Source organism: Sciurus vulgaris, assembly GCF_902686455.1.
Source record: "Sciurus vulgaris genome assembly, chromosome: 9".
In the NCBI taxonomy this organism is placed as follows: Eukaryota; Metazoa; Chordata; class Mammalia; order Rodentia; family Sciuridae; genus Sciurus; species Sciurus vulgaris.
The window spans coordinates 18,732,724-18,755,566 of record NC_136469.1 but is presented as its reverse complement, the minus strand read 5'-3'; the positions used below and the strand labels follow the sequence as shown (position 1 = coordinate 18,755,566).

The following is a 22,843-nucleotide window of genomic DNA, read 5'->3' as shown; positions in this document are numbered from 1 at the left end:
TTATAAAAAAGAGTAAACTCAGACATACTAAGAAAATAAAATGCCATCTTTTGTCTGCTCACCTCTCTCCCACAAGATTGTTGATAGCTTGAGGTATATTTTTCTAGACTTTGAAATGTATATAGAAATTGAATTTCTATAGAAGTGGAATGTTAAAGTAGTACTGTCCTGTAGCCCGTCCCCCTCCCTGACTTCTTTATATCATGCATAGTTTTCCATGCCACTATATGGATATCTGCCTTAACTTATTGTCTATGCATACTCTCATTGCATAGATATATATCTGTTTATTAGACATCCCCAGCCCTATTTTGTATTTTTTTTTAGAGACAGGATCTCACTGAGTTGCTGAGGCTGACTTTGTACTCACCATCCTCCTGCCTCAGCCTCTGAAGCTGCTGGGATTATAGGTGGGGCCACCACCTTGCCGGGCTAGTTAGGGGTCTTGAAACTGGGTTTGCATAGCAAGCTAGTTATATTTTTATTTGAAATGACTTCTGGGGGTTCACAGTGGGAGGTAGGACCATTAGTTACCCCCAAATCTCTAACACTTCACATTTTAGTTTTGATAAGACTTATGAAGGTGGCCTTCCTCTACCACAAGAGCAAAAATGTGAAACAAATTTATGTATTCTTTGCATACTCCTTAATTTCATGTCTATCTATTCTTGAAATACAGTGATAAAAAGATTATAATTATCACTGTATGTAGCCATTTTATTTGTTTTTGTAAACTTCTAATACCTGGGAACAATGACTAAGTGCATATAAAAGCACTTTATAGGTAAACACGTAAGATGGCTCTCATCTTTCCCTTTTGTCAGTGTGTGTGTGTGGGGGGGGTGATTGAACCCAGGGGTTGTCTTACCACTGAGCCTCATGCCCAGCTCCTATTTTGTTTGTATTTTGAGACAGGGTCTCGCTATGTTGCCAAGGCTCGCCTCCAGGCTGGCCTTGAATGAGTGATCCTTCTGCCTCAGCCTCCCAGTCCGGGAGGTTTCAGGCATGTGCCAGTACACCTTTATCTTGCCTCTTTAAACAAAGAACCTCCTCGAATGGAAGTTTCAAAGTCACTGTTAGAACTTATAGTAAGATTGCCAGATAAAATATGGGACATCCAGTTAAATTTGAATTTCAGATAAATAGCAAGTAATATTTTACTTTACATGTCTCAAGTATTACATGACGCATATATATGTGTGTGTGTGTGTATTTTTTTTTTTTTTTTAGTTGTAGATGGATGCAATACCTTTATTTTGTTTATGCGGTGCTGAGGATCGAATCCAGTACCTCACACATGCTAGGCAAACACACTACTACTGAGCTAAAACCCCAGCCCATATGGTGCATTCTTATATTTATTTTTCATTGTTTATCTGAAATATAGACTAACTGGGTAGCCTGTATTTCTTTGCTAAATCTGTCAATCATAGCTTCTAGAGAATTAGTTTGTGTCAAGACCAACTGAATCTGGATTTCGTGCATTTCAATTGTTTCATATTTTGGTGACTTAAGCAAAGCAGTCTCAGATAGAATAGCTTACTGGATGTGTTACTTTTTACCGTTTTAAAGCAAGGACTCCTGATTCTTTCCTCTTCTTCTGTTTTCCAATAAAAATAGCTCCTCTACACAGGTGATAATAATCTGCAAATCTGCATGTAGTGGGCCCTCTGTTCTTCTATCATCTGGTGCGAGGAAAAAGCTCCTGAAGTTACTCTGTTAAGTAGCAAATGTTGAATCTGTGAATACCTGTTAAGGTAAAAAAATTGTTGAGTTTTATGGTTCTGTGAACCAAGCTTTATGTGAAGTGTATATTGTTGGAGGATGTAGGCATTGGTTAAGACTTTTGCTCTCAGATATCTAAGAGTTCAGTCAAGGAATTGGATATGTAAATAATTATAGTATAATGAACAATAACGATATTGGACAAACAACTTGCTCTAAAAGTATTTGGGTGAAAAACTGGTTCAGAGTGGATTATGGCAACTTCCTGAAATGAATGAAAATCTTCAGTAGATGAAAAGGATTTGGATAGATGTGAAGGCTACAAAGTAACGAGCAGAAGTCATGGAAAGGTTTGTGTTTAGGAACTAGAGGCAATGCCAGTAATCAGATAGCTTCTGGGAAATAATGCGGGAAGTAAGATTGTAAAGGTGGTGAACTAGTCTTCTGGGGCTGCTATAGTAACAGACATTTATCGCTTTAACAGTTCTGGAAGCTACAATATTGAAATCAGTGTTTTGGGTGAGTTGATTCCTTCTATGAGGTGCAAATGCAGATTTCCTCCCTGGCTCTCTTCTAGCTTTCTAGTTAATCATCCCTTGGCCTATAGGTGGTGTTCTCTTTGTACCTCTACATCATCTTCCCTTACTTGTGTTTGCCTGTCCAAATTTCCCTTCTTATAAGGATATAGTCAGATTGGATTAGGGCTCATCCTGTCTCATCATAACTTGATCATTTGCAAAAGACCCTATTTGTGAAAAGGATATATTTGTAGCTACTAGGGGTTGGGACTTAAGTTCTTTTTAGAGGTAGGTGGGGTGGGGGTTATATTCCAGTGTTAGGTATCAAGTATGTTAACCTTGCCTCTTAGACAAATGGGAAGTCATTAAAGCTTTTTCTTTGTGCAGAGAAGTAACAGGACAAATAAATTTGAAGACTACTGTTACAATATAATAACAGCCATCACTGTGTACTTTGTGGTAGATGCAGTGCTAATTATTTTGTGCATATTTTATTTTGGACTCTATGAATGAAATATGAATATTAAAATTTCCTTTTTCAATACAAAAAACCCCCTGAGGTTTAGAAATGAGCAGAGTGGGAGGAAGAGGGAAAGATGCTGATCATTTGTTCCATTTAGACATGTTAAGCTTGAAATGTTGGCTAAATATTCCTGTAGTGGTGATAAGTTGATAGTTTTGAATTTGATGGTTCTGAGGCAGGCATGGCGGTGCATGCCTGTGCTCCCAGGTACTTGGGAGACTGAGGCTGGAGGATCATGAGTTCAGACCCAGCCTGGCACAATATAGCCCTGTCCAAAAAAAAAAAAAAATTTTGGTTTTGCATTCAGGTGATGGGTTAGAATGGAGGATAAATTCTCAGAAGTAATCAGCATAGAAGTGCTGTTTGAAACCTAAGAATGGGGCTGTCCTGAGGAGGAAGGCTACAGTAAAAAAAGAAGGAAGTATAAGATAAATATGTACATTCTAAGAATTAAAAAAAACCATACTACCTATTATTCAGGTTAAAAAATAGAAATAACTAGCATTTTAGAATAACTGAGTGTGCCTCTCTCTTATATCCCATCCTTGCCCCTAGAGGTGCCATTTATCCTGACTTATATACTCTCATTTCTTTAGTTTTCTTTATAGTTACCATCTATGGAAATATTCCTAGACAATATTTATTTTGAGAAAATGAAAAAAAAAAAAAATGGTGAACCCAGCTGATTTAGGAGAGACCAGTATTATCTTAAGCCTTCCAGGGAAGACAGCAGGGTAGTCCCATAGCAAATTCTCTGTTTCATGAGCTTCTCCTCAGTTAATCAGTGCCACTAACATGAGTTAGTTCTTGGGCGGCATAAGGCATGTCTGGTCTGGTCCATGAATGGTAGTGCAAAGAGAATGGGTTCTCTTTTTTTTTTTTTTTTTGTCTCTAAGCTTATGGTGGCCTTTCTCAACTTGTGGAGAAGACAAAGTAGACCACATTTTGGGGGTGAAATGAGTGTTCTCATCTGATCCAGATAGGAGGTTCAAGGTGGAGTGAGTAGGTACATGAGAGTAAGCCAGCTAGGACTAAAAGCTGGGAACAGGCTTACTGGGCATTCTGGCCTTAGGAATGATGTCATTGGTTACCTTGACAATGACAGTTTATCATGCCCTTCTCAGGAGTCACATTGCTACCAGATGGACTGGTTGCATAGCTGGCATCCTAGGATCTGTTTTCATAATCTTCCTATAGATTCCTGCTGTCTGGGCTGGGGATATAGCTCAGTTGGTAGCATGCTTGCCTCACATGCCAAGGCCCTGTGTTTAAACAAAACAAAAAAAAACCCCAAAAAACTGCTGTCTTTTGTTGGCTGTCCTGTATTCTGTACCCAAAATTGTCTTCCTTTTAAAAAAAGTTAATTCTCTTTTTTTTGATGCGATATAGTCATCAGTTGTATCTTGAGAAAGGATAGAAGGAAGGTAAATATTTTGAAGTCTGTCATGTCTAAGAAAATATTTTTGTTTCACCTTCATAAGACAATTTGGGTGAAGAATTCTAGTTTTGAAATAATTTTCCTTCATAATTTGAAGAAATTGCTTCATTGTCATCTTCCTTCCAATATGACTATTGAGAAGTCTGGGTTCTGCTTCTTTGTATGTAACCTGTATTTTCTTTGTAGAATTCTACAGAAACTTCTTTTTGTCCTCAATATTATGATATATCACAGTAATATGCTTTACTGCCTACCTCTCATATTTTTTTCTCCTAGACATTTTGTGAATTCTATCAAATAGGCAACACATATCCTTTGTCTCTAGAAAATTTTCTTCATTTACTTCTTAGCTTTCTTTCCAAACCTTGTTTTGTCCTTCCTTCCTTCCCTCCCTCCTTCCTTCCCGCTCTCCCTCCCTCCCTCCTTCCTTCCTTCCTTCCTTCCCTCCTTCCCTCCTTCCCTCCTTCCCATCCATTTCCTTTTTCTGTAACTTCAGTTACTCAGATTTTGGACCTGTTCAATTGCTCCTCTAATAATTTCTATCTTTATTTAAAATGTTTTTTAGATATTGATAGCTCTTTATTTTATTCATTTATATATGTGGTGCTGAGGATCAAGCCCAGTGCCTCACATGTTAGGCATGTGCTCTACCACTGAGCCGCAACCCCAGCCCAATTGCTGTCTTTTCTCTTTTACTTTCTATTTATCTTTTTTTCAATTGCTCCTGGAGATTGCTTCATTTTTTTCTTCCCAGCCTATCTTTTTTTCTCTCCTGAGAGGGTTTCCTTGGATGTCTAGTAATGTTTGTCTGTGTCTGCTCAGGATTAAGAGCAGGGGAGTAAGAAGAGGATTCGAAACTGGTTTTGGTGTGGTCTGATGCCTGGGAGTGTGCCTCTTGTACCTCAAAGGTTCTCTTTGCTTTTCCCTGTCCACAAAGTAGCTTTAGTCCTTGGCTGAGGTGAGGAGAGCTGGCCAGCTTGCATCATGGAGGGAGGAAGAGGGCCAGGTCTAGGAACCAAAGAACTTTCCCAACAACTTAGGTGGAATCTTCCTTATTTTACCTCCTTCTCTTTACTTATAACCTGCTGCCTCTCCATTTCCAGGAGCAGTTGGTGTCCCTGTTTATTTTGTTACCAGCCTGCGATTCGGCTTTCCTGGGTTGGCTAAACCACCTTGTGCTCATCCATGTGCTTTAAGTCCTGTAAGATTTTGTTGCTCTTCTCTCTTCTTCTTTCTTGCTCTTCTCTCTTCTTTTTGTGAATTTAGGTAAAAAAATAAAGTCTTATACTGCTATTTTAGTGGGCTTTCATGAGAGAGTGAAATTATTTGCACGTTTTTAATATGCTATCTTAATCCTTAAGCTCTGGTTATTTAAAACGATTGCCTCTTGAGATTTGAAAAGATTATTAAAGTTGGCACTTTCTTTTTTTTTTTTCATTCATATTTGTAATACATTATCTTATTTTGTGGAACTGTATGAACTCAAGGATTTGTAAGTGAATCCAGAATTTATGAGTAAAAAAGTTGATTGTTTTTTAAATTTGCTCTTGTAGGAGAGTGAAAAGGTTTCTGAATATCCAGCAGTGATTGTGGAGCCAGTGCCAAGTGCCAGATTAGAGCAGGGCTATGCAGCCCAGGTTCTGGTTTATGACGATGAGACTTACATGATGCAAGATGTGGCAGAAGAACAAGAAGTTGAGACCGAGAATGTGGAAACAGGTAGACATCCCGCAAAATGTTCATTATTTATGACTTTCTTATTTTGTAAGCTCGAAGGTCCCTATTGCCAAATGAGTCTTATGCTGAAGAACCTCTTTTTAATACTACTTACTGTAGCTTAGAAACCAGTGAAACCTCTGTGTTTAGGGGACTTTGTAGAAATAATAGAGCTCTGTATTGTAATTCTTTGAGATCAAATAGTCTCATCATGGAGCCTACAGACAAAATTACAGCTTCATAAGTAAAATTGTTTTATTATTTTTTTTCTGGGAATGAAAATACTCAACTAGTTGTTATTTACTTATAGAAGTCAATAGGCTAGTGTATGAGGATAACTTTTTAATTAAAAAAATAAATATGGTAGTCTCATTCTATAACTGATTAAGAGTTTCTTTTAAATCAGTGCTGATGGTGCAGTATGATTTTTTTTTCCCCCGTAGGTCAGAAGTATCTTTCAAGTGGTCTGTCAGGTTCTTTCCTTTTTGTCTTCTGAGAAATCTTGCTATTTCCATCTGTGTGGTAAAATAGCTGTATATTTAACTTGGGATTAGTACTTATAATTCTTGGAGAATTATTTTTATTTTTATCATGACCAAAAAATAGGGTATTTTCTTAGAAGGGTTGTGGTAACTGTTATATAATAATAAACATGAAAATTTATTTTGGCCAACTGTTAATGTTGAAAAAGAATCCTTACACTTGATTTACTACCCTAGTGAAAATTTTATAATATTTAGATACATTTCTATAAATATAGCAAACTTGTGATTAAAGTTTTGAGTATTTGATGTCTTTCTGCTCTGTGAGAATAACTTTCAGCAGGAAAGTTTTTTTTGTTTTTTTTTTTTTATGTTTGTAAGTTATCTTGCTCTTCAGAGCATTGATGATAACCAGGCCAGCAAACTGCAGGTGAAGTGCTGATTAGATCATTTTATCAAAACGGGGAACCAAACACTACATATAGCATTCATGACTACACTTGAGTTGGACCCAATTTGCAGAAAAAAAGATAGGTAGCATAGGTAGAGCAGAATATATATAGATGATATTTTGCAGTATATGTTAAAAAAATAAATAAGACTGGTTTTGGTAGCAGATTGGAAACTTAAAAAAAAAAAGTAGTTACTGTGCAAAATTGGCATAAGTAGATAAATGTATATTATATTAAAATCCTAGAGCATGTTACACAAATGTTTGGTTGCTTTTTTTTTTTTTTTTTTTAGGGTGGAGTCTAACTGTGCTGTCCAGGCTGGCTTTGATCTCCTGGGCTTAAATGATCTTCCTGCCTCAGCCTTCCAAATAGCTAGAGCTAAATGCTATTCCAGCCACTTGAGGGGCAGAGGCACTTGCACTGTGTCTGACTCCAAACATTATTAACTATATATTTGACTGTAAATGTTTTGTTAGATTAATTCAGGTTAGAACAATTTCTAGGGGCTGGGGAGATAGCTCAGTCGGTAGAGTGCTTGCCTTACAAGCACAAGGCCCTGGGTTAGATCCCCAGCACCCCCCCCACCCCACCACCACCACCAAAAAAAAGAACAATTTCTAATAGGAAGTGAATGTAAACCACTTAAGGGATTTAATTTTCTTAGTCTTCTTGAACTGAGGATGATGATGTCATTTACAGGGTAGAGGGAGCAATTATGATATTTAAAACGAGGAAATGGGAAATGTGGTTCAGAGAATAGTTTTGTGGTCTTCTTTTTTTTTTTAGAAGTAGTTTTTTAATACTTACATAATTTTTTTTAGTTTTCTTTTTCTTTGACATTAATTTTTCTTTAACACATACATTATACTAGAAAGGATGAAAGTACTTCAGAAGTTCGTCTTATGCATTTAATTCCATTCTGGCTCATGAATTTTAATGTAACTTTATGAAGATTGTTAATAGTTTAGTTTTTAAATCAGCAAATTTGGGCTTAATTTTGTTCCTATTGAAGAATCATGCATTTGTAAATGAATTAAAATCTGAATAAATTTTCATTCTTTGATATCTAGATTATACATGGTTGGATAAAGATTGTTATGACTTACTCTAATGTATGTTTACCATTTAGATAGTAAATTAGGATCAGGTTAATTTTTGGGACAACAGAAATTTTATAACTTAAATACCAAATATGTGTAGGTTTTAGAAAAGAAACTGGGGTGAAAAGGAAAGGAATATTTATAAGATAGCAGTTCTTACTTGATGAATTGGGGTAATTGAAATCTGACCTCCAAGAAACACTTCCTGGAATCCTCCTTCTATAATTTAGGTTACATCAGTCTAAAAATGTTCACAGTTATATTTATGAACTTGTTGTTTCAGCTCACTGCATGCTCACATTGAAATTTTTCTTTTATTCTATATACCCAGGCATGTATGCTCATATGATAAGCAGTGTTCTCATTGTTATTCAGGTAGGAGTCCTAAAATTATATAATGACTTGCATCTAACCATCTTCATTATTTTTTGTATAAAAGGGTTTCACATTATGGGCTATTTGCTCTCCCCACCATTTTTTTGGCAGTGATGGGGATTGAACCCAGGGCCTTGTGCATGCTGGGGAAAATTCTACCACTGAGCTGTATCACCAGTCCTTTGCTTCTCCTTATAGACTAAAAGTTTACTTTTCCCTCACATCACTTATGTGTAATACTAATGATCTCTTGAATTTGGTAATATTCAGGAAAAACAATATTTTGAAGCTTTTAAAATAGGTATATTCATCTAAACCTGTAAGAAATTACTTGTGGTGACAGATTCAGATTAGTATTCATCAGAGCCTTTGGGGAATGGTTGTGAAATATGAAGGGTGATCTTCAGTCTGACAGGCCTGAAATAATTTTCCTCTGGACTGTAGACTCTACTACTAGTTCAGGGCCTGTTTGTTGGTAGATGAATGTGGTGAGTGTTGGGAGGAGAGGAGTTTCTTGGATTCTTTACAGAGATTTGAAAATGCAGATTTTCATGTTTGCATTATTAAAAATTACATAAATATAGGTATGATATGTTTAATTGAATCTCAAGTTAGTAATTAAGCATATAAGGAAACAGACTTACAAGGTTTCAAGTAGAAAGTACTACGGAATTAGTATCTCAGTAGATATAGGATAAATTATAGGGGAGACAATGAGGCAGGGAAACTAGCTGTTATTGGATGAGTTGAGAAATAGTGAAACAAAGTGGAGTAATAGGAACAGGAGGAACTTGTAAAAACAGTATGAATGTGAGAATTTAACAATACTTACATAACAGATAAAGGAGGGGCACAGTCAGCAAGAGTGTTACTCTGTTCTTTGACCAAATTACAGTGATGGAGATGTTACTGTATAGGGATTTGAGGAGTGCAAAACTGTTTTGGGAAGCAAGTAAGTTTGGTAATAGTCATTTCTATTGTGAGTCGAAGCAGAGCATATAAGAAGGAATATTTATATAAGTAAAGATATACAAAGTGTGTATCAGGATCCCATGACAAAAGAGCTGTCATGTTCAAATTAGTAAAATTTATGGACTGTTTTAATAAAGGACTAGTTAAGAACATGTGGGTAAGCATAGACTGATCAGAAGAGAGATGGCAGTCCTTCAAGACAGCAGGAGCAGCTGTTTTCTGCCCTTTGGCTCAAGGGCCAAGGGGAAGGAAGGACTGCTAGACTCAGGAGCTGCAGCTTTGGAGAGAGGTCACCTTGGGAGATTCTGAGACCTTCATCAAAGGACACAGCTAATTGGAGGGCAGGGCAGTACTACAGAAAGGGGGCCTGGGATTGAGTTCCCTGATTTTCATTGTCCTCCCTCTGTAACCCCTGGCTATGGCACTCCATTAACCAAACCAGTTCTGAAGCCATATGAGCCCTATTGATGAAGTCAGTCTCCTGGGACAGAGGAGTGTGGACAGTAGACCAGGAGGGACAAATGGAAACTGTCTAGTACAAATGAAGCTTAGCAAAGTAAGGTCCAGGAGAGACTGATTTGGGGCTTATCATTTGAAGCTATGGACATAAACAAGATCTCCAAGAGAAGAGGTATTGGAAAGAGTTCCCTATGAGAAGATACTTAAGTTCTGTATTTGTCTCTCTGTGATATAGAATAAAAGGACAGAGAATTAAGGAATTAACTTTAGGGATGCTTCCCCCACCCCAAGTACTGGAGACAGAACCCAAAGCCTCATACATGCTGGGTACGTACTCTACCACTGAGCCCCCTTCCCAGCCCATGGGAATGCTTATATTTTGGAGAACAGAAAGAAGAGTCAAAGAATGATCAAATATGATAGAAAATCCTGAAAATCCTGGGTGACTATTTCTGAGTTTTGGGTTTTTTCCCCCACTTACCTTTTAAGTAACTTTCTTCAGTAGGAAAGGAAAGAACGTTGATTCTGATTTGTAGTTCCAGATTTAGATTTCTCCTTTGTCACTTAATTGGCAGCTTTTAAACTTTTCAGAGTGTTTCTCTGTCATAAAATAGGAATTCAGGGTTGTTAGGATTCCATAGAATAAATACTTGAAATACAGTGCTTGTGACATATAAAAGTTCCCTTTTCTTGATTTGCACTTTCCTGTGTGCCATAAACATGGACAGGTCTTCTAAATAGTAAGACAAGATTCTGTTAACTGTGTTTACGCCTCTGTTGTGTTTTTATCCTCCTCTCACTTCTACTTTTTAAAAAGAAAATGCTTTATGCCTTCCCTCCATACTTTTTCCTTGTCATTCATTCCTTAAGTTATTGTATTCCTGGCATCTACACTTGTTCTCCTTAAGCTCTTTGTTTACCAAATTTCAAAGGCCACTCCTGTGCCAAATTCATTGGCTCAAGGAATCATCCAGAAGTAGACGCTTCACAATCTGGCCTTCTTATTTGTAGAAACACTGTATGTTCCTGGCTCTTTTCCTTACTGCCTCTGGCATGAACTGTGCTATTTATTTATGCTTCTGTGGTTTTGCTTAGAGATGTTTCCTTTATTCATGATGTGCTCAGATACTGTTCATTTTACTCAACTTCATGAAACTTCCCACAACTATTTTGGTCTACATTAAACATTCTCTTTTCTGATTGTCTATCATACCATCTGAATTCAGGCATTTTTCTTACATTATTCTTGCATATATTCTTTTGTTTTCCCAGTGAGTGTATGAGCACCGTGAAGATGGAGGTTCTATTTTTTTCTATTTGAATATAGTATTGAACATATAATAGCTAGTTAGGAAATATTGAAAAATTGAGTCCCCCCATCTTTGATGCTGGGAATTGAACCAAGGGCACTTTACCATTAAGCTGCATCCCCAGTCTTTATTTTGAGACAGGGTCTCACTAAGTTGCTGAGATTCTTGCTAAGTTGCTGAGGCTGGCCTTGAACTTGACAGTCCTGCCTTGGCCTCCTGAGTTGCTGGTGATGCGCCTTTGTGCCCTGCACAAACTAAGTTTTGAGTTAGTATTGTAGTCTCATCACAGTATGTAAGTTTTTTTGGTGAGGGGAGTATTAGAGATTGAACCCAGGGGCACTAACCACTGAGAAACATCCCTAACCCTTCTTTTTTTTTAAAAATATTATTTTAGTATAGATGGACACAGTATCTTTTTTTCATTTTTTATGTGGTGCTGAGGATTGAACCCAGTACCTTACACGTTCGAGGCAAATGCTCTACCACTGAACTATAGCCCCAGCTCCCCAAGCCCTTTTTAATTTTTATTTTGAGACAGGTTCTTGCTAAAATGCTGAACTTGCAATCCTGCCTCAGCCTCCCATAACACTGGGATTACAGGCATGTACCACTGTGCCTGGCCTGTAAAATCTTAAATACATTTTCTTTTTTGTAAATACACTAAATATTGAGTGCCCTAAGTTATTTAAAATGTTAAAGGTAGTTGTAGGAAAGACATAAATATAGCCATTTAATGTATTATGTCAAAGCCATAATATTATATTTAAATGAGCTTTTGTCTCATAATCACAGTTTGTTTTAATCATTCTTGCTTATACTGTTTGATTTTTTTTCTTATCATAAAAGCAATATGTGCTTAATGGAAAAACTGGAAAGTATTGCAGAGAGTAAGCTAGGCAAATTGAAAATCATCACCCTTAATCTTACCAACAAGGAGACAATGAATTTATTTCCCCCAAAATGACTTTAATTTAATTTGGTACTGTCACCTTCATCTTTTAGGTTGTTGAGTTGGATACTTGGTGCTTGCCCATACTGACCCTGAACTTCTGACCTCTAGTGATCCTTCTGTCCTCAGCTTCCTGAGTAACTGGGATTATAGAATAGACCACCATGGCTAGCTCACTGCTGCTTATTTTTTTAATTTTAAACATTTTTAAACATTTCTTTCTACTCTTCTTTTAAATGTATATTATAAGCATAATCACCCTGTATTCTATAATACAAATAGACTTACTAATCTTTACTAATTAACCTTGGCTGTGAAGTGATCCTTACCTTCTTGCTTTTCTCTTCTGATCTATAGAGGTAGGACTTTGCTTTTTTTTTTTTTTTTTCATTTTTTATTAATGCATTATAATTATACATAATAATTATATTCATTGTTTCATGTTTGTACATGCACACATTTAACAATATGATTTGGTCAGTATGGCCCTAGCATCACCCCTTTCCTTCCCCCTCTCTCTCCCTGGTTCCCTTCCTCTATCATCTCCCAGGACTTGGAGCTGGAGATTGAACCCAGGGTCTCACACATGCTAGGCAAGTGCTCTACTAGTGAGCTACATCCCCAGCCCTGAACTTTGCTTCTTAACCAGGCATCAAAACAAAAGATGTTGTTCTTATAGTTAATGATCAAGAAAACGAAAAAAAAAAAAACAAAAAAAAAAACCTCTTTTAATAAACAATAAAATTGTATTTAAAGGTTAGTTGAAAAGACAGATAAGTAAGAATTTTTATATAATTCAATAAGAAAGCAATGCTTATTTTTTTAACAAACAAAATTTTGGTTTTTAAAATGTGGTTATAAAAAAATAAAAACATCAATTAAAAATTAAGAAGACAAATTTCTTTTTTGAAAAATCTCAGGAATCCTAGTTTGACTTCATGATAAACTGTGAGTGATAACATTTATATTTGTTATACCATCAGAAATCCTCCCTGTGGCACAAAAGGACTCTTTTAATTAGAAAATATTGTTGCCACAGGGAGGTAGAAGATCGACATGAAAAACTGGGGATCTGAAAAGGAGCCCCTACCCTAGGATTACCTGAAGGTGAAACAGATTGAGCCAGAAGGAAGACAATGCTGGTAGGTTGGTTTTAATTTTTTAAGAATGTTTACCGTTTAATATTTAATTAAAATAATTTCATCTACCTATAATACTTTTTTGTTTAAAGGGTGACCATGTTCCCTCCTTAAAGAGGGAGAAATAATAAAATAATGTTTTCCTTCTTGATGGTTTGCTGTCTGAGTCACCCCTCACCTTGCTCCTAATAATTGCTTCTTTTCTAGATAAAGCTATAGGGCTACTTCATACCTCTACTTCCTTAGAAGCTGCTATTGAGTGAACATCTTCAAGTCTTTTTTTTTCTTTCCTTTTTGCTTTTGTTATTTTCTTTTTTAACCCAGATATTTTCCTAAATTTTTAAAAAAGTTTTCTTCCAGTTATCTATTTTCTTGTGATAGCCATAGATTTTCTAAAATGGCAAAATGTGAATCCTAAGTGTATTGAGTTTTTATTCCAGAATTGTTTGAATTTGTACTATGATTTAAGTCAGTTAGAAAGCATATTGGAGAAAGTTTTTTTAACATTTTAATAACAATTTCATTTAGTGTAAGATGCCAACAGTGGTAAGAAACATTATTTTTATACCACTAAACGAGAAAGACACGCCAATTACACATTCTAAAAGACCTTCAATTTTCAGATATGTCCTGGTTTCCAAAATGGCAAATATAAAAAAATGTGCATCTTAGTATTACTGAAATAAGATATCACGGAATTTTGAGTCTTCTCCCAAACACTTGTTTACTTCGAATTGACATAAAAATGTCCAGCTTATGAAAAATGGGGGTGAGTTGCAGTATGGAAATCCTAATGTGTGCTGAGGAAGCTCCCTAAATTCTTTATTTTTTTTTTTTAATTTTTAAAAAATTGTCAGTGGACATGGATTTTATTTATTTATTTGTGGTGCTGAGAATTGAACCCAGTGCCTTACACATGCTAGGCAAGCGCTCTACCACTGAGCCACAACCCCAGTCCCCCCTTACTGTTTTTCAGGAGAGGATATTTAAAATAAGAAATAATTTAACTATTATTTAAGAGCATTCCAACTAACAATAAGGTACTTGATTGTGGAGGGAGAGGGATTTTTCCTCTACTGGGGATTGAACGCAGTAGTCCTCTACCACTGAGTTCACACATCCCTAAGGCTCCCTTCCCTTTTACTTTAATTTTGAGACAGTCTTGCTCAGTTGCCTAGGCTGGACTCACACTTGTGATCTTCCTGCCTCAGCCTCCTGATTCACGGGGATTACAGATGTGTGCCACTACTCCCAGCTGAGATAGAAGAGTAAAAATTATTTTAATATGACATATTTACTTCAGAAAATAGTTTCATTCGGGTTGAGTGTTACTTTTTTTTTTTTTTTTTTGATAATCAGGGATTGAACCCAGGGGCACTTAACCACCGAACCACATCCCCAGCCTTTTTTATATTTTAATTTTAATATAGACAGGGTCTTGCTGAGTTGCCAAGGCTGGCTTTGAACTTCAGATTCTCCTGAGTTGATGGTATTATAGGTGTGCACCACCTCACCCAACAGAGTGTCACTTTTTAATGGGATTATGTGATGTAAAAAGAAAATGAAATGAAGTGTCATAGTAGGTGCTATGAGCATAGTTACATGTGGAAGAGCTGTGCTTTGAGCCTGTACAACTAAATGTAAATAAAAGGGCTTCTTTGTGTGTGTGTGTGTGCTGCTGGGGATTGAGCTTAGGGCCTTGTGCATGTGAGGCAAGCACTTTACCAACTGAGCTTATCTCCAGCCCTAAAAGGGCTTTATAATGGAACCATTTTTAAAAAAGTAATATACAATATTTAAACAGGAAAAAAAGCTGTGAAAGACTCAATGCTCCTGCACCTACTCCCAAAATTAAATGTTGGAGTAGTATTAGTTTAAATTCTTTTTGTGTGGCCTGATCTAATATGCTCCTCTTTCCTTTTTCCTGAAGATATCTATTATTCTGTTTTGATATTAATAGCAAGTATGAAAGATCCCAGATTAGTGAACTTTTTTAATTGCTAAAAAGGAAGTTACCTTTCAGTTCTACAATTTTTGGGAGGGAGTGCCCTATTAGGTACCAGTTTATATTTTTATATAGGGATTTAAATAGTGATTTATATCCTAGCTCTGAAGCAAGGCAATTGTTCCAGATAGTTGTGTCTTGGCAACTGCAGATTTAAAACATGAACTAGAATGCCGCTCAGTGGGGATATGGGGAAGGGAATTCAGGTGTCAGGTACATATACAAACCAGATTTCTTTTTTATGATCCGTGTCAATTCTGAGATCCTGTTTATAATAACATACTATAGAAGCATGAATTAGCCTATGACATGGTTATCAGGTCACTCTCCTAATTAAAAAGATGCTTCATGAAACTGAAGATCTGTTTTTTTTTTTTTTTTTTTGAAGTATCCACATTTAATCTTCAGTTAGCTTTATTTCAAGGTATATACAAACATTCTGTCTTTGGATAGCTTTCTCTGGTTACAACAGGAATCAGACAAGAACCTGTGGCACTAGCCTATTGTGTCGTTTTGGGGCAAGGATTGGGACCTCAAAACATACCCTACTGATGGTCAGTAGCTTCATCCTATTTTGACATTTGAAGCCTTAGTTTTACTATTGAGATTGGGTAGCTTTTCCTTCTGTTATGCCAGTCGCACAAACATTACTTAACTTTGACTATAAACTCCTGAAACTTTAAATTTTTTCTTTTAGTTGATATGGCTAGTACGTAAAAGATGCTCACATCAAAAAATAGCAGTATTTTTCAATATGATTTCCATATAATATTAACTGTTAAACAAAAATGGAATCTTTGGGCTCAGCATGACAGTGCATGCCTGTAATCCCAGCTACTGTGAAGGCTAAGGCAGAAGGATTGCAAGTTGGAGACCAGCTTCAGCAATTTAGCAAGATCCTAAGCAACTTAGTGAGATTCTGTTCTGAAATCAAAAATAGAAAGGACTGGGGATGTAGCTCAGTAGTTAGGTGCCCCTGGATTCAATTCCTAGTACCAAAAAAAGGACTCTTTGAGCTGGGGCTGTAGCTCAGTGGTAGAGCACTTGCTTAGCAAGCAAGCAAGAGGCCCTGGATTCAATATTCAGCAACACACACACATACAGAACAGAATTATTGATTCAACAAATTAGAGAATTTTGGGTGAATTAAATTAAGTAGATTTATTTACAGCATTTTCATATGCAAATGTGAATTGTGATTTTTAAAGAAGAGGTATCTCTTTTTAGAGTATATAACATCTCTTATGAGTAAGTCTTACAGACCAGTTTTCTGTCTTTAAAGTAGTACCACCTAGTGTGAGTGTCTTGCTGGCATAAGGAGACACAGGGCTGATGATTCTCCTTTATAATAAACTGCATATATTTAGCTGTTTAACCTCTTTTTTAAGCCTGCCACTTCTTAATGCTGCTTTTCTCATTGCTTACTAGTGTATTCTCCCGCTTCCAGGTTTAGACTTTGTAAGTTTGTATGTGAGAGAGAGTTAAATATCATGAGTTATAAGTATTGACCCGACCCTAAATTATCTTAGTGATCAGAATTAAGTTTTGGACCAAGAAACTAATGCCATTAGCTTCCTTTTATTTATTTATCTATCTATCTGTCTATCTATCTATTTAGTTATTTATTTTTGGCAGTGCTGGAGAGTAAACCCAGGGCCTCATGTATGACATCTTCAGCCCTGGCTTTCCTTTTTTTTTTTTTTACTCAGTGCTGGGGATTTGAACCCAGGGTCTTGTGCTTTCGAGGCAGGCAGTCTACCAACTGACTATATCCCCAGCTCTGGCTTTCTTTTTGAACTTGCTAAAACATCTTGAAAAAAGTAAAGTTAGAAGCATAGATAGGTTGGTTATCTGTGAGGATGATGTTTGCTTGTGATCCTCTCCTTGAGGTATATGTGGGCTTTTTCAGGGAGGTCACTTAATACCTGTGGCAGAAGGTATTTCCATTGTTTTTCTTTAAATGAAGAAGAGTTGTTATGATGCTTCCTTTTTTGACCACTCCATCAGCATTACTGTAACAGTTCTTGGCAAGTGGGGCAGGAAGCATGCTCACCTGGCTACAGTTAAAACTTAGGTTCAGATGTGTTTCCATCCCACTCACTTGTGTCTTCTGGCATCTTCCTTAAGCAACCTGTTTCTCAGTTCTTTGATTTTTTTCTTATTTTCTACAGCAGACATTTACCTGTTTGATACATCTAAGCCTATTCTCAGAGCTGGATGTTTTGTTGCCTTCTGTTTGTCATCCCCACCTTATTCTACTATTTTGGGAATGCTTTTTAAGTCAATCTGTGGCATTTTTACAAAGAGAGATTGTAAAAATATAGAAGTAGGAGTGAATTTCAGGGCTAAGCTAGTCCAATTCTTAAAAGGCACCAGAGCCAGTTAGCAGTGGAACTGGTCCCAAAACCCTGGTCTCCTGATTCCCAGGACAGGCTCTGTTCTAGAGCACTGCAGACAGGTCCTTTATTCTTCACTTCTTAATAGGCCTTCATAAAGCAAATATTAATACATTGTGGATTTGTTTTGCTACCAGATATTAAAACAGAATCATGTTTCCTTTCTACTTTTAATATTCATGTGACCTTGAGGAAACCACTCAGTTTCTCTTAGTGTGAATTTTCTTATCTGCAAAATAGGAAGTATCATTTACCTTTCACTGTTGTAAAAATTAAGATTATTTACTGTTTAGCATAGTGTTGGCATGAGGAAAACTTCATCTATCCTTCTTCATATTGCTGCTAGCATAAGCTTTTGAAAACACAATTTTAATGATCATTTTCCTTCATAAAGCCCTTTTTAGGACATACTGGGTAATATGAAATGCCTTAGAAAGGTACACTGGCCCTGGGCATGTAGAATGCATGTGTAGCATGTGTGAGGCCCTGGGTTTAATTTCTAGTGTGCATACACACACAACATGCACACACATACACACTCAGATCAGAGAGAGACATAAGACTTTGATACACTATCATATTATATTCACCTTTCCATTTTCAGCTCTTACACTTCTTTTTATTGTGGCTCACTAACTTACACATCTTTCTAAGACTTAATACATACTAAAAATACAACCCCTCCCACTTTTATCTGGTTAGTCTTTCAAATCTGTGGTCAGATAACTCGGAAGAATTTCTCAATTCTTCCATGATTTATCAGTTTTATTATGGGAGTACTTGTCTGCCAGGGTTGTTATATTTGGCAAGTGTATTGTTAATACCTTTCCAAAATTCAAACATTCTAAATTCAAAAATGTTTGAATTTAGAATACCTAAATGTTTCTGATAAGATTAAGGAATTTAGGAGAAGTCTGTTTATCTGCAGAGAGATGCTTTTATTTAATTCCTGTATAATGTGAAAAATTCCTCAATTGAATGGTAAAGATGTCTCTGTCTCTTTTAATTATGGTTTCCAACTATTGATTATTGTACTCCTAATGTTGTGTTTTGATTTTAATGGAACTTTTTAAACACAAGTGGGTGAGGAGTGGATATCAGGGAGTGGGGTGGGTATGAACATCTTTCTGCCAAAAGGTTTCCTCAGATTCTTAAAGGAGCTCCTCAGTCAGGCAATAGTAAAGTAAAATGCCTAGCAGTACAGGGAATAAAAATATGGATAGTTATCAAACTATTTTAAATTGTCACATGTAAGTGCATGTGCTGCTTATTGCCTTAAGTAATGAGGTCTAATGGCAGATCTCATACGCTGCTGTAGTTCCAAGTAGGGTGACCATAACTATTTTGAGATATCTCTAATAGATGTAATATAGTATGAAAATATCTGTGATTTTTATTGGTCATGAAGTTGTGCTTTTATTTAAAATTTAAGTGCTAACCGGGCACAGTGGTGCCTGCCTGTAATCTTAGCAACATAGGGAAGCTGTGGCAGGAGGATTGTGAATTTGAGGCCAGCTTCAGGAACTTAACGAGGCCCCACACAACTTAGTGAGACCCTATCTCAAAATAAAAAAAAAAATAAAATAAAAGGGCTGGAGATGTGGTTCAATACCCAATATAGGAAAAAAGAAACTGTTGAAATTCAAGTGCTAAATTTCATTAGAAGCTGAAAGCTTGTTCCCTAATCTCATCCATTTGTTACTTTAACTGTCATCCACCTTTCCATCATTCATTCTTCCTTTGTTCTGCCCTGCTTCTGTTCTCCTTTCCCTAATAATCCATATTTGGGATTTTTTTTAAACAAATGTTTTTTTAGTTGTTGATGGACCTTTATTTTTACTTCTTGATATGTGGTGCTAAAAGACGAACCCAGTGCCTCACATGTGCTAGGCAAGTGCTCTACCACTGAGCTACAACCCCAGACCCCTTAGTAGGGCTCTAAAAGCTATATTAAATGTATCACATACTAAGTACAGTTTTTTATGATACCTGCTGGTTTTTAAGGGGGAGGAAAATATATGTATGTAGTGGTAGTTTCCATGTCTTAATTTAATTGATAGACTTCATTTATTTTCTTTGACCATTTGAATATTTAGTATTTCTTTGAAGGTCCATTCAATATTTTGTGACTTCTTTGTTGGTTTGAAATCTCTTTTGTCTTCACAGCATAAATTTCTGTGGCCAGTGGTTTTCAAAGTTGAGCTCACATTGGAGTTATTTGAAGGGCTTGTGAAAGATTGCTGGGCCATCATAGCTGGGTTTTTGTTGTTGTTATTGTTGGTTTGTTTTGAGATGAGGTCTGAGAATGTAGCTCAGGCTGGTCTTGAACTTTGGGTTCAGTTCATCTCCTCCCTCAGCCTTCCTTGTCGCTAGGACTATGAGCACATGCCACTGTTCCCCAGCTGGCAGAATTTCTGATTCAGTGGGTCTGTGGTGGGACTTGAAAATCTGCATTTCCAACAAGTCCGCAGGTGATACTTGTTGCTGTTGGCCCAGGGATCAGGCTTGGAGAATTATTTCCCTAGGCTTTTGGGAATGACAGCACCAAAGGAGCTTCTGCCACTGTGAAAACCCAGTCATCGCTGCATTTGTGCTGTGTTCTAACAGCCACTAAGGCTTGCTCCTGAGGGGAAGAAGACCATAAAGTTCTTTCTGTTATCTGAGAGGATAAAATACATTACTGCTTGTAATTAATTCATCAGTAAATATTCATCGAGTACCTCCTGTGTATCAGGTACTATTTAAGGCATGAGGCTAGTGCTAGACAAGAAGGAGTCTCCTGCATTTATGGCACTTAGAATCTAGTGGAGAAAACCTTTGTAAGTTCATCATACTGTTTAAAATTGCTTTGTCGTAAATCAGATATTCAGGAGTTATGTTCTTCTTTAGAGTTAATATTTGGAAGTAAGCAATAATGGTTAAACTCATGCTTCCACTGCTAACTTCTCCCCTGTCCTCTTCCTTATAGTATCTCTTAGGTATCATAGAGATACTTACAAACTTAACTTTATTGCTTCTGTGGTAGTTCACAGTTAAATTTCATCAGGAGGACATAGCTGACAACCTGAGTTTAGGGGCAAAGGAACAAGTCAAAAGAAATTAAGCATTCCTAAATCTCATAATTTTTCCTCACAATTTTTTTAATTGGTGCATTATAGTTGAACATAATGATGGGATTTGTTGTTACTTATTCGTACACGCACTCAGTATAACAATATAATTTGGGCAGTATCACTCCACGGCAATTCCCCCCTCCCTTCCTATCTCACATCCTTTGGTCTTTTTCCTCTACTGATCTCCCTTTGATTTTTAGGAAATCCACCCCCACATTTCTTTTCCTTTTTCCTCTTTAGCTTCTACATAAAAGCAAAATATATGACCCTTAACCTTCTGGGCAATTTGACTTATTTCAGTTAACGCGATCGTTTCTACTTCCATCAATTTTTCTGCAAATGCCATAATTTCATTTTTCTTCATGGCTGAGTAAAACTTCATTGTGTATATATACCACATTTTCTTTATCCATTCATCCGTTGATGGACACCTAGGCTGGTTCCATAGTTTGGGTATTATGAATTGTGCTGCTGTGAACATGGGTATGCATGTCTCACTGTAGTAGAATGACTTTAATTCTTCAGAATAAATACCGAGGAGTGGTATAGCTGGTTCATATGGTGGTTCCATGCCTAGTCTTTATAGAGGAACCTCCATGCTGATTTCCATAGTGGTTATACTAATGTATAGTCCCACTAACATTGTCAAAGTGTTCCTTTTTCTCCACATCCCCTCCAGCATTTATTATTATTTGTATTCTTGATGACTGCCATTCTGACTGGTGTGAGGTGAAATTTCAGAGTAGTTTGAGTTGCATTTCCCTGATTGCTAATGTTGTTGAACATTTTTTCATGTATTTGTTGGCCATTTATATTTCTTCTTTTGAGAAGTGTCTGCTTAATTCATTTGCCCATTAGCTAATTGGGTTCTTTGATTTTTTTTGGTGTAAATTTTTTGATTTCTCTATATATTCTAGATATTAATCCTCATCAGAAGAGTAGCTAGCAAAGATTTTCTCCCATTCTGTGGGCTTTCAATTCATATTCTCAATTGTTTCCTTTGCGGAAGTTTTGTTTTGCTTTTTTTTTTTTTTTTTTTTTTTTTTTGGAGGGGGTACTGGGGATTGAATTCGGGCATTTGACCACTGAGTCACATTCCCAGTCCTGTTTTGAGACATCTCACTGAGTTGCTTAGTGCCTCACTTTGGCTGAGGCTAACTTTGAACTTGAGATCCTTCTGCCTCAACCTTCAGAGCCACAGGGATTAAAGGTGTGCGCTATCCTGCCAGGTTTGTGCAGAAGCTTTTTAATATGATGCTGTTCTGCTTATTAACTCCTGGCACTATTTCCTGAGCTTTAGGACTTATGTTGAGAAAGTCATTGCCTGTGTCTAAAAGCTCGAGTGTTGACTCTATGGTTTCTTTTAGGAATTGTATGGTTTCTGGTCTAATTCTGAGGTCTTTGATCCATTTTGGGTTGACTTTTGTGTGGGGTGAGAGATAAGGGTCTAGTTTTATTGTCCTACATATGGATAGCCAGTTGTCCCAGCACCATTTGTTTAAAAGGCTGTCTTTCCTCCAGTGTTTGTTTTTGGCACCTTTGTCAAGGATCAAATGACTACAGAGGTGTGTGTGGGTTTGTGTATATCTTCTCTTCTGTACTGTTGGTCTATGTGTTTATTTTTATGCCAGTATTATGCAGTTTGTTTGTTTTTTTTTACTATAGTTCTGTAATGTAATTTGAAGTTAGGTGTGATGTCTCAGCATTGCTTTTTTGGCTTAAAATTGCTTTGGCTATTCTGGGTCTTTTATTTTTTCAAATGAATTTTAGGGCTGCTTTTTCAAGTCTTAAAATTTTTTAATGCAAGGAAACAATACCATCAAAAATTGGAGTGGGCTGGGTATGGTGGTACACACCTGACTTGGGATGCTGAGGCAGGAGGATTGCAAATTTGAGGCCAGTCTCAGCAGCTTAAGGAGACCCTGTCTCAAAGTAAACATTTGACGTGCCCCTGGGTTTAAGTCCCAGTACAACAACAAAAATAAAAATCAGAATGACTCCCCCCCCACCTCTCTTCATGGAAAAATTAGGGTACAGCACTAAGAACTTAACCTGTTTGCAGTGTTACTTATGAAGAGGAAGAGGATTAGATGAAGTAGGATGACTTTGACCTTTTTATATTTTACATGTCTAGTTTTTTGTTTTTTCTCATTGAGTTTAGCAAGAGAAGA

The 22,843-nt window shown here is 36.7% G+C and overlaps 1 protein-coding gene and 1 long non-coding RNA gene across 8 annotated transcripts in view; one reads left to right on the top strand and one right to left on the bottom strand.

Annotated features, from left to right (window-relative positions):
• Window positions 1–22,843, bottom strand: part of LOC306670203 — a 505,412-nt gene that overhangs the window by 77,265 nt on the left and 405,304 nt on the right. The window lies entirely within an intron of this gene.
• ELF2 (E74 like ETS transcription factor 2) overlaps window positions 1–22,843 on the top strand; it is a 103,792-nt gene that overhangs the window by 43,888 nt on the left and 37,061 nt on the right. For 2 of the 7 annotated variants that reach the window (XM_079154831.1, XM_079154829.1), the window contains exons 1-2: window positions 5,782–5,923; window positions 13,059–13,161. The exons of 2 other annotated variants lie outside the window; for them this stretch is intronic. Coding sequence is in view for 2 of the 5 variants with exons in the window: in XM_079154826.1 (XP_079010952.1) it covers window positions 5,869–5,923 (55 nt within the window). In the remaining 3 variants the exon portion in view is untranslated. Of the gene's footprint in view, window positions 1–5,247; window positions 5,406–5,757; window positions 5,924–12,939; window positions 13,162–22,843 lie in introns of those variants that run through there. 3 more of the 7 variants (XM_079154826.1, XM_079154828.1, XM_079154830.1) reach the window with 3 other exon arrangements.